At 42.1% G+C, this 16,041-nt stretch overlaps 1 protein-coding gene across 2 annotated transcripts; it reads left to right on the top strand.

The window, feature by feature from the left end:
• The first annotated feature begins 3,522 nt into the window (after window positions 1-3,522).
• On the top strand, window positions 3,523-12,779 carry LOC106570275 (protein lin-28 homolog A). 2 transcript variants are annotated; one of them, XM_045694786.1, is made up of 4 exons: window positions 3,523-3,751; window positions 5,077-5,252; window positions 9,113-9,291; window positions 11,794-12,779. In XM_045694786.1, exons 1-4 carry the CDS (start codon window positions 3,742-3,744, stop codon window positions 12,014-12,016), a joined length of 588 nt encoding a protein of 195 aa, XP_045550742.1. In that variant the 5' UTR covers window positions 3,523-3,741; the 3' UTR covers window positions 12,017-12,779. The 2 variants fall into 2 exon arrangements, with proteins under 2 accessions (XP_045550742.1, XP_045550741.1); XM_045694785.1 differs by lacking the exon at window positions 3,523-3,751 and adding an exon at window positions 3,924-4,157.
• The last annotated feature ends 3,262 nt before the right edge of the window (window positions 12,780-16,041 follow it).

Genomic DNA, 16,041 nt, shown 5'->3' with positions numbered 1-16,041 from the left:
TGAGACAATAAAACAGAGAACAAAAATGCTATTTGAACGTTTATCTTCAAACGTCAGCTAGAAATGTTATTTGCTCTGACACACACACACACACACACACACACACACACACACACACACACACACTCAAACACACGACTGTCAATGAACTGTTTTTAGGACCGTTGTTGCTCAACCCCTACTGGCAGATAATCAGCAAAACCAACAGTCAGTGTCACAGTAGTTTGATGTATTGGCTCCCTCAGCAGATGGCTTGGAGATGGACTGTCTTACCTTAAGATCTCTCAACAGCCCCAATAGTCTTATTCCATGTTACTGACTTCAACACTTTTAACCTATCAAACACTCTTAGCTACATTTTATTCATGGTTAAAAACGGCTATGTTAAAAACTGTTCAAAACTGAGAACTACTGAACCAAAATTGTATAGTGCCTGGTTTATGTATACATTTGGAGAACTTCCAAACATTGTAAAATGCTATATTTTTACATCATAAATGTATCAATTGACATCAATTTAGGTTGGAAGGTAAAACCAAATCATATATGTATGTGGCTGTAAATACTACATCGTTATCATACTCCATCAGCCAGTGTGCTTCAATATAATAGAGTACCTCTTTACACATTGCCCTATGTGCTTCCATTTGAAATGATGGTGCAGTAGTGTACAATGCACTGCTGAAATACTTGGGTTGTAAATTACAGTATATTCCACTCATTATCTGAGTTTCATTGATACACTCACTGTAAGCTGATGATTTTGTCAAGCAGAGAGAGAGAGGTGATACTGTAGCAGTTACAGTAACAAGACACAGAAAAGTTGATCTTGTGCAATGTTGCATGGGGCAGAACTGGCATAACAGGCTATCCCAATACCTGTTTACTGTATGCTTCTGCTTTACAGTACATGCCATAATACCCCTATATCTTATGATTTATTCTATGTATGTGCTGTTTACAGTAAGAATACTGAAACGGTAAGACTGACATTTTTCTCAACATGCTCCAAACTTTACATTGGATACAATTTGTCTTTTTTAAATGCTATAAAATGGTACGCACTGGTACATAGCTAAATACCTTCTATTCAGCATTTCAAAATGATCCGTTTTGAAAATTGTATCATGCATTTTTTTGCCATTAGATTACATGAGTTAAAATAACTAAACGGTGAGCCTATCATTATTTGATGCATTGGTGACTAAAGAAAATGTTCTCATGGTATTTCACAAAAAACGCTGATATTGCATGAATAACTCAGGGGTGGAAGAAGTGTTAACTCCAACGAATGCTCAGTCAAAGGTCCTGAACATAAGACAAGTGTTATCAGTTATGACCACGTGCATCTGAAAAATGGACCACAGTAATTGAAAAAAGTAGATGTAAAAGCCACAATCATTTCTAACAAAATGTTAGTCTCCCCTCCCACAAAAAAAACTATCTGACAGAGCATCATAGTATGATATATGGATCAGCTATAGATGGATCAGCTTATTGATCAGTGCTGTGTCCCCTGGGAGAGGAAGGTGAGAGGGGAGCTGACAGCTGAAACCATATGGAGCCACTGGGCTGTTTTCTCCTTCGTCCAACCACAAGGCCCCTAACGTGTGTTTCTCAAAGCAAAGCAGTTCTTGATATGAAAACATGGATCAGTACACCTCATGCCCCACACAACATACACACAATAAATGAATGAACCCTCGTCAAAAGATAAACACAATATACTCTTGCAGCCTGGTTGTAGATCATCTTACAGATATCTTGCCTGCTGTTAGAGGAATGATGGTCAACACATTAGACCCCCCAGCCCGTTCAGTCACTATTACATAACATCTGGTGGTGTGTTTGCTAGCATGCGTGTGTGCATGTGTGTGTGTGGCAGTTGGGTGGGGGTTGCAGTGTGTGTGACCAGAGAGCACGTGTCCAGGCATTGTAATTACTAAGCCCCAGTGTATGACACGGGTCACCTCAAGGCCAGCCCTCTTTGTTCTCTGACAGACAGATCCAAGGCCCTTCGTCTCCATGGTGACCCAGAGAAGCCTGCAGTGTAGCAGCAGGCCTGAGAGACAGAGGATTATTAGAGGAGAATATGAATGAAACCAGTCATTTAGCTTTAATTAGCTAACCCCTCTCTCTCTTTCTCTATTTCTCTCTGTCCCTGGATCCCTCCATCTGCCACTCTCCCTCTTTCTTCTTCTCCCTCTCTCTATCACTCTTTCTCTCTCCCCATATCTCTCTCTCTCTTTCTTTCTCGCTCTCTCTCTCTACATATCTCTTTGGTGGGTCATTCTCTAGGATGATTCATGGTTTGGTAAGATGGAGGATCCTATGTCCATCCCAAAATGACTGCCACACGTGGTCTCGTTGGCCCAGATGTAAAGAAGATGGGTAAGGCAGGAGGGTGCAGGTGACAAGGTTCCCTTGTATCAAATGAAGTCTTGTAGCCTATTGAGTTAATGCTGTATAGTCAGTGCTGTAAGGAAAGCCGGATGACCCCTGCATTGTCAATGCCATGACAGTTCCCATTGAAAAGCTAGATGGCTGAGTTAGAGCGCAGATCCGGTAAAGGTGACTCACCGTCGCGGAACCATTGGGTTTCAGAGGCCATAAATAGCTGTGTCAATATGTGTCAAATCGGTGCAGGGACCGATAGGTTTTACATATAGCCTATAAGTGTAGCCTATAAAGATCGGCCCTCCTCTCACACAAGGCAACACAATCCCTCTGTTTACGTTCACATTCATTATCTGCATCCGTCAGCGATTCTGAGGGAAATCAGTCAATGAAACGATCTTTCACAGACCGTGCAGCCCCAAGCTAGGACACAATAGCAAACAAGTTATGGTAAATGATAAGAGCATCATTCACCGGAGGGTTGTGTGGAACGAATATCTCAAGAGATAGGCGTTTATTTATTTATTTGTTTACCGCGTGTGTTCGATAGTAGTCCTAAACATGTATGACAGTAGCAAAATATCTTAGCTCAAATTGTTTCAAACGAAATAACGAAGGTGAATGCATGTAGGCATATCCTGGATATTTTTGTAAGATCAGCTACTTTAAATTTTCATGTTTTTTTTCCTGCCCCTTGCTGAATGTATTTTTCTCATATCGACCTATATTCCGTTGGGTTTATAGACTTATTTTAATGTGATTTTTGTAGTGTGTTTATGTGTGAATGCAACAAACTTAAACAGAACACAGCTATAGGTTGATTTATGCTTCTGGATTTAGATGTCCTTCGTTTTAACTTCAAACATGATGGTGTGGAATGTGGAAGAGCAAGGATTAATTTGAATGGTTTCCGTGAAACCATGCACCTGAGTGACTGACTACCCGCATATTCAAATGCTCCAGGCGGTGTGGGGGTTGTGGCTCTCTCCTGTCCTGGAAAAGAGTGGGGGTCGCTCAAGGCCCCGCTGCTAACAGCTAGGTAGTCCTTGCCGCTGATTGGTCGCTCTGCGAATTTGGGCCCTATCACGGTGGAATGTCTAATTTATCAGCCAGAAGATCGCAATTGAGCATCACATGGTGGGCTGGACCGAAAAGGTGGGGGTTGATATTAGAGGTATAGGAGAGTCAGAGGGGGCTCGCTCTCCGTATTGTACAAGAGACCAGGAGACAGAAAATACAATATTTTTCAGAGGGATTACTGAAAAACGTGCTTGTTGACGATACAATCAGCGTTTATTGCCTGATTCTTCTGGAGTTGTAGGAGACCCAGGAACCCCCCAAACCATGGCAGAAGGTACAGGCAATTGTTCTAATGGTTCCAAAGGTTCTTTGAAGATCTTTGGGGGGGATTCGATGGAAAGATCTCTTTATGAGAAGAGACAAAAAGAGGGTGGGTTGGGTTTCATTGCATTGTCTTTCAGATTTGGGGATTCTTTTGAGAAATGCTTCCCAGCAGTCTTACACCACTGGTTGTCAGGGCGAAAGTATCTCCAACCCTCTTTGTTTGTCTCCACTGCTGACCCGTTCCTCTTCTGCGTCTTTGTTAAACCGTATGCGGGAAAGTGTTGTTGTGTAGAGTGGAGAAGGGTTGGAGGTGGACAGGGCAGGGCAGGGGGATTTGGGAGAGGAGGACACGGTAAACCTGGATTAAAATATACCCGGGAAAGGAATGGGCTCTTATTGCGAACAGCAGTGTACAGGTAGATCTGTCATCAGTGTTCAAATTAGGAACATTCTCCGAAACACTTTTGCCTGAGAATGTTGTTGTAATTATTTGTTCTTCGATTTGGAACCTACTATCTCTTTTCACGGAAGAATGGTTTTCAGTGCTTGCGTTGAAGTTTTGGGATAAATTATGACTATAGGTGATGCCTTTGGCTATATACTTTTCATTGGTAACTGAATATTCAAAATGAATATTTTCTATATTTTTTTTCTTCAAATATTCAAAGATATTGTGTTCTCGTTTCTCGTGGCTACTCATGGGATGAAACTTTTATTTATGCTACATTATCAGAGTCAATCCCTTTACGTGCTTGGGAATTATTTAGGCCTGTACTGTGTAAATCAACAAGTTAGAATCTGTATTATTATAATGATTGATCAGTTTAAAAAGTTTATATTTATTCAATTACTACATTTTGATGAGATTATTTCGATTAACCTATAATTATTACGCATATTATTATTAATAATAATGCATAATTATTACCGTCTTGTTATGTATAATAATAATTAGAATTATTAGGTATATTATTATTATCACTATTAGCGTATAGGTTTCCATTTCGAAACAACTTGAAAAAGAGACCGTGTAATATTCCAGCATTTCAAAATAAAAAAGTGTATGTCGTATGGATAATATATCGACATTGTTTCGAATATCAGCAGTGTTTACACCCATGTGTTCCTAGCATGCTGCGCTGCTCTCTAGCTCTATCCCATTTCGCAACCCATTTAATGCCTTCTTCAAGTCGAACCAAAGAACCGATTCTGAAAAACATCAGCGTAAGAGCCTGCCCAACTCGTTTTCCTGCCAGGATTGTTGACAACATATGCCATATTTCAAACATCTATATTTTCTAAACTGACTGAGTGACATCATTTTTCTCTCGAAAGGGGGCTGTGCAAAGAACGAAGAGGAGGAAGCCACTGGCTCGGAGGAGGATCTGGGTTCGTCTCGTGGCAGCGGCGTGTGTAAATGGTTCAACGTCCGGATGGGTTTCGGGTTCCTGTCCATGACCAACAGAGATGGGACACCGCTCGAGGAGACTGTCGATGTATTCGTTCATCAGGTGAGCTCCATTGTGGGTCTGGGACTCAAAGAATGTGGTGTTGATGTTCATCAAGGCCTGGCTCGAGCTCGAACCAGGTCCGAATGCCCCCTTGTCGCGTTTTTGTGCAAGTGCATGTCTTAAACTTATCAACAATGTAAATATCCCACTTTTGTGATGTTTTCGTTAAGGTAGGTAGTTATTCGTTTCCCTCCGTGATTTAGAATTTTCAGTATTTTAATTTATGATTAGAGATTGATCGATCATGCAAATATATAGGCCTATCCATCATTGTTTATAGTGCTTGAAAAATCACTTTCCTGCACTCATTCAAAACAAATTCATAGTTTACATGTTTTCATAGCTTATATGTTGGGCAAGAGGCAATAGGACTTTTCATTTCTTTTAAACATTTGACAACATTATCTTGAAATAGTCAGCTGATTGTAGTTTGTGCCTTTACTAAAATAGGTAGGCCTATTTTTCAGCAGTGCATGTGGTTAATAATGTTATTCTTACAGACTAAAAAACTCTTATTAGCCCTACATTAGTTTATTACTCAGTTATAACTTATTATGTAGCTAATATTACCAAATCAAAACCAGCATGATAAATAAAGTGAAGTAGCTTAAAAAACTAAAAACAAGATTTTGTTGATCCTATGTTCAGATGATATTTCATAACTGGAATCGGAGGCCCATCATCTTTATAGCCTGCATGATGGCAACTGAAATCAGTTGTGAAATAAGAAGCTTAATGTTGTTGTCAAGAAGTGACACAATGTGAAATAACTTCTCTAAAGGAAGATATAAGCCAGCCAAGAACAAAAGTGCTTGGTTTAATCAATCAGTTGTTGAATCTGATTAGGTTTCTGATTACGTGTTGCAAGGTTATGGTAGCCTTCAGGGAAATTCATGATCATATTGCCCTAAAACTAGCTAATGAATGAAACACTTACAGACAAAATCGGACTTTTTCATAATAATAGATTGTTTGTATTTGGTATTTTAATAAACCTACCAGAAAATGAAAGCTCTGAGAATGAGAATACTGGTTTTGAAATAACAAAGAACGGGTTCAATATAAAATAAAATATATTGACAATTTTTGGGGGTTTGCCAAAATGTTACACAGGCTGATAATGAATGACAATCAATCCTGGGGGAATAAGTGTTTTCTAAAATGTTGGAATTAGTGAAACAGGAGGGGAAATCTAGGTGTTGTTTCAAATGGAATGCGAAGCATCCTAACGGACAACCTAATGAATCCAGGGTTGTTTCATCCAATTAACCTGGAGATTATCAACAGGGCTGAGTACCATAGCAGCCGAGACTCTTCCCTTCTCCTCCGTCCTTCCTGAGGTCTGAGGCACTTCAAGGTAGCGTTAGGCCATAACATTTAAAACATGCTAAACGGGGGAGATTGATTTACATGGGGATTTGGTCCCGAAAGTGCTAATATTAACAATTGGATTTAGAAGGAGTAGACAGAGAGACAGGAGTTAGTCTAAACACAGATAACAAGGCTCGTTCCTCTCAATCCCCATCCAACCCTGCTTTCTGTTATAAAGGCCTTCAAACAAGGGACTTGGCCTCTCATGTGGCAGCCCACCCACCCCAGACTAGCCATACCCTGACTCCCACCCACCCAGCCCCTCTGCCCATAGCCCCAACCTATCCACCCTCCCCAGCCATTCACCCCCAGTCCTCCGCCCTCTGTAAAACGGGGGGGACCAAAGTCCTCACCTCAAATTTCTCTGCTACATGTTACAGGGTAACAAATGCTTATTCGAAAGGAAGAACATTTGTGATTCACCTATAAAAAAGTTCTCAAACTCCCACATTACCCTGCCCCTAATCCACCTCTGCCCTTATAGGGGCTGTTAGGGGCTGCTGGACAATGACTGCTGTTGTCAATGTAACAGAGAGGAAATCCTGCTGGCTGTGATCTTGTACTAATCTGTGAATGATCTGGCTAATCTGTGAATGAAGAGTGTGTGGTGGAGAGGTTGTGTGTGTGTGTGGGGGGGGGGGGGCGATTAAGAGTGTGTGTGTGTGTTGGGTTATTATGAGTGTGTGAGTGTGTGGATAGGAGTGTATTTGTGTGTGAGAGAGAATGAGATTGGGAGAAACGGAGAGAGAAAGGGAGAGCTTGAGAGCTGTGTTAATTCACAGAAAGCAGTCGAGAGAGGGAGAGGTAGGTGGGGGGGGGGGGGGGGTTATTGAAGGAGGAGAGGTCAGGGGATAGTTCCGGGGCCGTTCAGCTCCTGACGGGGGTTGGTACTGGAGGAAGGAATGCGGAAGGTTGTCAGGCCATCATGACCTGGATTCCTTTCCCACCATGATCTCTTCAAATCCCCCAGAAGAGAGATGGGTGTCTGAGTCAAGACGGGTGGCATGCAAGGGCCATAAACTGACCCTCCACATCACAGCCCTCTCACCATCATCATCAAATGCTGCTCCACAACATTTTAAGATTGGCTTGAACAAAACAATTCTATGAGCATAGTATAATGATGAGTGGCACTTTCTGTGTCTCTGGAAGGTCTTGAACAAGGCATGATTCTTCACATTGAGCTCTTTAGACATACATTTGGAACGCTCATGGTATCAAATTGGTGTCATACCTACCGCTGTTCAGGCAGCTTGGCAAAGCACATGAAGAAGATAGAACTAAGTTGCCATGGAATTCAAGCTTCCTTTTCCAGAGCCCCTGGATCAAGGGTGACAATGGCACTTACTTAGCAGTGGTCAGTCTGGGACTTGACCAGATGGAGTTCTTTTGGAGAGTCTATTGGCTGGTGTGTGTGTGGTGGTGGAGAGAAAGGGGAGTGGGTTGGAGCTTGGAATGCTGTGACTACCTTGGGGGAGGGGTAACGCTGTCCACACACACACACACATTCTGAAGGGGGAGGGGTGTAGTAAGTAGTCATTGATGTTTTAACAGGGCTGTCAATGGGACTGGAATCTGGATTGGCTGAGGGGTTAGCCCCTGAGAGAGAGAGGGCCTGGATGTTTCCATTGATGTATTGAAACCTATGCAGAACGTTGATGTATGCATGTACAACCCAATTAAGGAACAGCTCTTAGCTGTAATCACCTCAGAAGACAACATGTGAAGCGGACCAGCTATATGCACAAACAATTATTTCAAGTCTTTTTGTGTCTGCTTCTTGACCAGGCTGGGAATTGGGCTGGGGAATAGATTCACACCTTGTAGGCACAGGAAGGACAGAACTGCTCTCCACAGTCCTTCATAGGCTTAGAACCGTTTTCATATCTTCTCAACAGTTTCCTGACCTAAGAACCTTTCTCCAACCCTGACCCCTCATTCCCCATTCCCTCACAGAGTAAGCTCTCGCTCTACCCTCACCTAGAACAGTTGTCATGCCTTTCTAAACCATTCCTCTGACCGCACTCATGCTCCCTCTCCCCTATACAAAGCAAACTGGACATAGAGGTCTTCTGGCTTTGGGACAGTTTCCTAACCCAGATCTCTAACCACCTATTCCACCTCTCAACCTACACAGAGCAAGCTGCACATGGAGGGCTTCTAGCCTTAGAACAGTTTCCTAACCCAGATCTCTAACCACCTATTCCACCTCTCAACCTACACAGAGCAAGCTGCACATGGAGGGCTTCTAGCCTTAGAACAGTTTCCTAACCCAGATCTCTAACCACCTATTCCACCTCTCAACCTACACAGAGCAAGCTGCACATGGAGGGCTTCTAGCCTTAGAACAGTTTCCTAACCCAGATCTCTAACCACCTATTCCACCTCTCAACCTACACAGAGCAAGCTGCACATGGAGGGCTTCTAGCCTTAGAACAGTTTCCTAACCCAGATCTCTAACCACCTATTCCACCTCTCAACCTACACAGAGCAAGCTGCACATGGAGGGCTTCCGTAGCCTGAAGGAGGGCGAGGCGGTGGAGTTTACCTTCAAGAAGTCGTCTAAAGGCCTAGAGTCTGTCACGGTGACGGGGCCAGGGGGAGCACAGTGTGTGGGCAGTGAGAAGAGACCTAAGGGGCAACAGAAACGACGCTCCAAGGGGGACAGGTGAGAATGTTCAATTAACATCTTTGAATGGCGCATAGGCTAACCATGTATCTCCAGATATCCCCACTCACTCCAAATAATTCCATGATTCAGAACACTGTAACACTGCTTATAGTATTAAATATGAAGATCGCTGCAATATTAACAACAAGCTTATCTGGCAAGGTTGTTTACAAATAGTCTGAGGGTGTTGAAGTCACTGAAAATATCTGGTATCATCATCATGAAAGTTGGCAAGTTTACCGTTTTCAATGCTGACATCAAACAGACTTATTTATCCTCTTTGGGGGAAATTCAGTACAGAGTTACATGCTTATAAATATAACTTTATTCCCTTTTTATGTACTTTTCTCTCTATGCATATTCTTACATTGAACTTAAGCAGTGCGGGTATATTTATTATATCATACTATTTTATACTATTCTCCATATTATAGTTATATTGTAGGCTATACTACTTCCAATGTTACCATTAATGATCTGAATGTGGCAACTTTCCGAATGATAAAACCAACTTCTTGGGGTTAGTGCGTAAAGGCTCTATTTTTCCATGAAGTTGGATTCATGATTATTCCCTAAACAGAAATCTTGTGAAAAATCAGAGTGTTTTTAAGTCTACCCATGGGTTCTGAGACCGAGACAAATATGCATATGTTTTCATGGCTATCTTTCTATATTTTGAATGCATTCTCCATAGTCTACGTTCAAGTCTTACCTACATACGCTAAGTCTGAATACCAACTACTGAGAAGTGTGTAGGGAAGGCGTGCGTTAAAAAGGCCTACATTTCCTAGGTCTGAATCGGCGCCTATGTGCCTATTGATTCTTATGACATCAAACACCACATAGATGTGAGTGTATCTAACACTGTCTCTGTCTCTCTCGCTGACTCACAATCATAACAGTGGGATGCAGAAGTAAAGAGGGAATAGGGGATGCAGAAAAGGGAAAAGGATCCTATCCATTTAATTGATACCAGATGTAAGTGCCCTGAGAGAGGTCATAGGTCATGGCTTCCATGGCAACAGTGGGTGTGTTGTGTAAATGAGGTGGGGGGAAGGCAAAGCCAGAGAGAAAGAGGGGTCAGGGGTTAGAGCTCAGGGTGCAGTATTGAAACAAAGAGCCCCCTCTGCTCTCCTCTCCCACCCTGGTGCCCACACTGATCAATAACCAACGGCTCCCTAGGAGAGGGTCTGTGTGTTTGTGTATGTGTGTATGGTCGGGGGTTGGTACTCAGAGGAAAAGGGCAGAGGACAGAGGAAGGAGGGAAGTGGTAGTAAGCTTGGGAAGGTTCTGATGCTCCAGGGCTTCATCTGCATTGGAGTTAATGCAATCACAAAATTCCCATTGTCATTATAGTCTCAACATCTACTGATTTAAGATTGGGTGACATGTATGTACTAAGGCATTGGTTTTAATGCACTATACACCTCCTAAAATGATCACACACAAGCATGCACCTACACACGCACACACACATACAATCCTGCAGTAAATAAACTATGCATACATAAGAAGCCGTCATTCTATTAACGCAGATTCTTTCTCAAGATTGACTTAATCTTATAATATACTGAACAAAAATATAAACGCAACATATAAAGTGTTGGTCCTATTTTTTCATGAGCTGAAATTAAAGATCCCAGAAATGTTCCAAAGATACAAAAAGAATGTCTCTCAATTTTCTTTCACAAATGTGTTTATATCCATGTTAGTGGTCCTTTCTCCTTTGCCAACCTAATCTATCCACCGGACAGGTGTGGCATATCAAGAAGCTGATTAAACAACATGGCCATTACACATGTGCACCTTGTGCTTGGGAAAATAAAAGGCCGCTGTTTTGTCACAACATAATGCCACAGATGTCTCAAGTTTTGAGGGAGGGTGCAATTGGCATGCTGACTGCAGGAATGTCCAACAGAGCTGTTGCCAGATAATTTAATGGTAATTTCTCTACCATAAGCCGCCTCCAACGTTGTTTTAGAGAATTTGGTAGTACATCCAACCCGGCACAAACGCAGACCACAGGTAACCACCCAAGCCCAGGACATCCAGTTTCTTCAACTGCGGGATTGTCTGATGAGGGGGAGGGGGGTGCTGAGGAGTATTTCTGTCTGTAGTAAAGCCCTTTTGTGGTGAAAAAAAATCATTCTGATTGGCTGGGCCTGGCTCTCCAGTGGGTGGACCTGGTTCTCCAGTGGGTGGGCCTATGCCCTCCCAGGCCCACCCATGGCTGCGCCCCTGCCCAGTCATGTGAAATCCATAGATTAGGGCCTAATGAATTTATTTCAATTGACTGATTTCCTTCTATGAACTGTAACTCAGTAAAATATTTGAAATTGTTGCATGTTGCATTTTTTGTTGTTGTTCAGTATAGATGAGATCTGAGGAAATTCAGGAATCTGAAACTATATGTGGAAGAACACTGCCCTCTGGTGGAAGAATGTGTTAACTGTCTGAAATCATTGTATTTGTGTGTTCTCCTCTCCCACTGTGTTCTAGATGCTACAACTGTGGAGGACCTGACCACCATGCCAAAGAATGCCAGCTACCTCCTCAGCCCAAGAAGTGCCATTTTTGCCAGAGCATCAGTCACATGGTGGCCAACTGTCCAATCAAAGCACAGCAGTCCTCCCCTGGCGTTCAGGGAACAGCATCATCACTGAGGGACGAGGAAGAGGAGCAGAGCCATGCCCCCTTTCCCCCCAGGGAGAGCTATGATTGATCGATTCAGGGATTCATCCAATCAAAAGGTTTCATTGGAATGCTGCTTTTGGAACTATATCAGGTTGTCTTTATTTATCGCACAAACAGCAAGAAATGTGTACTTTTATTGATGTGATAGTTGAGATTGAGAGTTAGCTCAGTGTTTTAATTGTATTTTCCCTGCTGCAGCCAAATAAGAGGTAGTCTATGTGGATTTTCCTGGAGATGATTGTGAGTGCTCTGCTCTCTCACTGTATACCATGTTTTCCCAAAAAGCTTTTGTTAGAAAAAGGTTAAGGAAATACAATCATACAAGTGAATGTACAGATATAGATGTCCTGACTCTAAGACTGTTTCATGGACAAAAAGGAGTGTGTCTTTCTGCTTATTGAAATCTTCAGGTATTATAAGTCGTTGTGCATTTCTATGGCCAAGTGAATGTTTTAACCCTTTCTGCTGTATGAATGTTGGTACACCATGGTTGCCGATTGGACTGTGAACTATACAGCTTGTCATAAGTGCCATAGCCTGTTCATTTGTCTCATGGGTGGTTGGATGTGGCCCCCTCCCTTGCATGTTACAAAGCTTTGACTCAAGGCTAAATGCGAGCCCAGCGTTGATTGTATGACTGTCTGTCTTTCTGTCCGCCCGCCCGCCCGTCCGTCCGTCCGTCCGTCTGTCTGTCCCACAGTTTTTACTATGGATGTAAACATGGCTTTCTAACACATTCTACATATCAGGGGTGTTCTCATACACTGCCCAAATACATTACTTGTTTCTCATTGTCTCGATGTACTTGAAAACTATTTAGAAAGCAAAAGGTATTACATGTTCTTTCTTGGATGGACCTGAGCGTTATTCTTTTTCTTTAAGGACATATTTTCATGATTGAGTGCTATGATAAAGGGACTCAAGTGTTGAATAAGATGGTTATACGTTTAGTATTTACTCCTCTTTTACAGGAGTGGATGGAATACTTTACACCACTTAAATGTATATAGATATGATCTTTTTTATATTTATTTTTTATTCATTGTCACTCTCTACCTCTCTTTCTAATAGATAAAGTATCACAATTTGTAGCTCAATTCTATTTAAACAATAACTGGCTTTGGTTCTAGCCTCTTGATAGATTAATGATCGTATTAAGCAAACAATTATGCTTTACTTTCTCTTTCAATGGGCTTCATTTTCAGTTGACTTCATAATATACACTATATATACAAAAGTATGTGGACACACTTTCAAATTAGTGGATTCGGCTATTTCAGCCACACCCGTCGCTGACAGGTGTATAAAATCGAGCACAGTCATGCAATCTCCATAGACAAACATTAGCAATAGAATGGCCTTACTGAAGAGCTCAGTGACGTTCAACATGGCACCATCATAGTATGCCACCTTTCCGACAAGTCAGTTCATCACATTTCTGCCCTGCTAGAGCTGCCCCGGGTTAAATGTAAGTGCTGTTATTGTGAAGTGGAAACGTCTAGGAGAAACAATGGCTCAGCTGCAAAGTGGTAGGCCACACAAGCTCACAGAAAGGGACCGATGAGGGCTGAAGCGTGTAGTGCGTAAATATCGCATGTCCTCTGTTGTAACACTTACTACCGAGTTCCAAACTGCCTCTGGAAGCAACGTCAGCACAAGAACTGTTCGTCGGGAGTGTCATGAAATGGGTTTCCATGGCCGAGCAGCCACACACAAGCCTAAATTCACCATGTGCAATGCCAATCATCGGCTGGAGTGGTGTAAAGCTCGCCACCATTGGACTCTGGAGCAGTGGAAAGGCGTTCTCTGGAGTGATGAATCATGCTTCACCATCTGGCAGTCCGACAGACTAATCTGGAGTTGGAGGATGCCAGGAGAACGCTACCTGCCCCAATGCGTAGTGCCAACTGTAAAGTTTGGTGGAGGATAAATAATGGTCTGGGGCAGTTTTTCATGGTTCGGGCTAGGCACCTTAGTTCCAGTGAAGGGAAATCTTAATGCTACAGTACAGCATACAATAACATTCTAGACGGTTCTGTGCTTCCAACTTTGTGGCAACAGTTTGGGGAAGGCCCTTTCCTATTTCAGCATGACAATGCCCCCATGCACAAAGTGAAGTCCATACAGAAATGGTTGGTCGAGATTGTTGTGAAATAACTTGACTGGCATGCAAGAGCTCTGACCTCAACCCCATTGAACACCTTTAGGATGAATTGGAACACCGACTGTGAGCCAGGCCTAATCGCCTAACATCAGTGCCTAACCTCACTAATGCTCTTGTGGCTGAATAGAAGCAAGTCCCTGCAGCAATGTTCCAACATCTAGTGGGAAGCCTTCCCAGAAGAGTGGAGGCTGTTATAACAGCAAAGGGGGGACCAACTCCATATTAATGCTCATGATTTTAGAATGGGGTGTTCGACGAGCAGGTGTCCACATACTTTTGGTCATGTAGTGTATTGTGCTTAAACCATTGCAACAATATTCAGCACTAATCATGTGTAGGAGTATGGGTATTTCTTAAAGATATTTAATTGCTCATTGATTGTTATGACTGCAGCCAGGCTTTAATTTCTCTGAAATCCTCATGTTGAACTCAGGGAAACCCCTTTAAAGAGGAGCTACTTTGGAAGGAGTAGTAAAGTGTTTTATGTGTGTACCTATAGCCTATAGGCTGGGTTGCCGGAAAATCCATGCAGAACATTGATTGCCAAAAGGGCAATGCACTATTTACACGTTGCTATGACGTTACTGTAGTACAGCTAGCTATATTTAATGTTATATTCTAGTTTTGCTCTCTTTTTCTGACTTAATTGGTGATCAAGTTGTAAGACAGCATAGGTAATAGAGTAGCATGATATTTCCTTAGACACCCTAAGTTACTTCTCTGGTCTCTCTCTAGAAGTGGCACACAACCAATCTGAAGCAGCAAACCATCGACCTCCCCGCTTTTTGTGGTTATTGTACATATTCAGCTTCGTCACGATATTAATATAATGTTGATTATTTCCGTATTTACTTTGCATGGTAGTCAGTCAGTAGTTAGAGTAGAGTAGACTCACCTCTCCATATAGGGACTACAGAATGGGCCCCTTTTGTAGACAAAGCATTTTGATGACCAGGGGTGGACTGACTATCTGGCATTTTGGGCAAAGTGGGCCTGTCTAACTTTTTATTTTTGCGCAAATGTATCATTATCTGGCTAATAAGGGAGGCTTTTAGGGGAAAAAATTGTCTGGTGTGGGGGTTCAAGAAAAAAAAATGGGCCGGTGTGTTAGAAATGACATGGGGCGATTTCTGGTCGAGGCTGCCCTTGTTGATGTCCTTTCAAGAGCTTGTGTTGATGGGCTATGACATTTGCCACTTGATGTCACAAACAGTCATATCAGTTTGAGCCTAGTATTTTGTCACTTCATGTATTTAGGCTGTAACATGGTCCTTAATTTCCAGAGTCCAGACAATGTGCCTATTCTTTTTATTTCATTTAGGGTAGGTGGGAGTTTTTTTATAAAATATTTCTTACTGTATGAGAACAAGACCGAAATGCCTTGTCAAGAATCTATACAAGTCTACCTCAGGATGTTTTTGAAAATGGACAATGACTGAGTTTTAAAAAAACAAGATCGATTTGTCCATTCATTTTGTGAGATTGTTTTGAATGATTTCTTAGTTTTGTTTATCCATTTTTTGTGTGAATGATTTTTTTGTTTCAGTATGCAATGTAATGTTTTCCTCACATAGAAATGCTGTTGAATTACTGTTGACTGTTCTTCTTTTTTTGTGATTATACATTGTCTGCATCAATACATCAGACATTTTGGTATTATTCTATGCATTGATATTGTGTATGCTTAATTTGAACTGAAATAGGTGTCGGTACTCATGTTGGGTGCCGGTACTGTTTATATTTAGGTGCAGGAGCTCCACAATACTTTTGAGCTAATATTCTATAAGAGGAACAGGAGCCCAAGCAGTAGAACATTTGAGGTGCTGGTACTCAGCTCCGGTGAATTTCTGCCCAAGTCAAGTACTGTGGTATGTATAACATGATAATAC

Source organism: Salmo salar, chromosome ssa14 (genome assembly GCF_905237065.1).
Source record: "Salmo salar chromosome ssa14, Ssal_v3.1, whole genome shotgun sequence".
Classification (NCBI taxonomy): Eukaryota; Metazoa; Chordata; class Actinopteri; order Salmoniformes; family Salmonidae; genus Salmo; species Salmo salar.
This window is presented reverse-complemented; position numbering and strand designations above follow the sequence as displayed.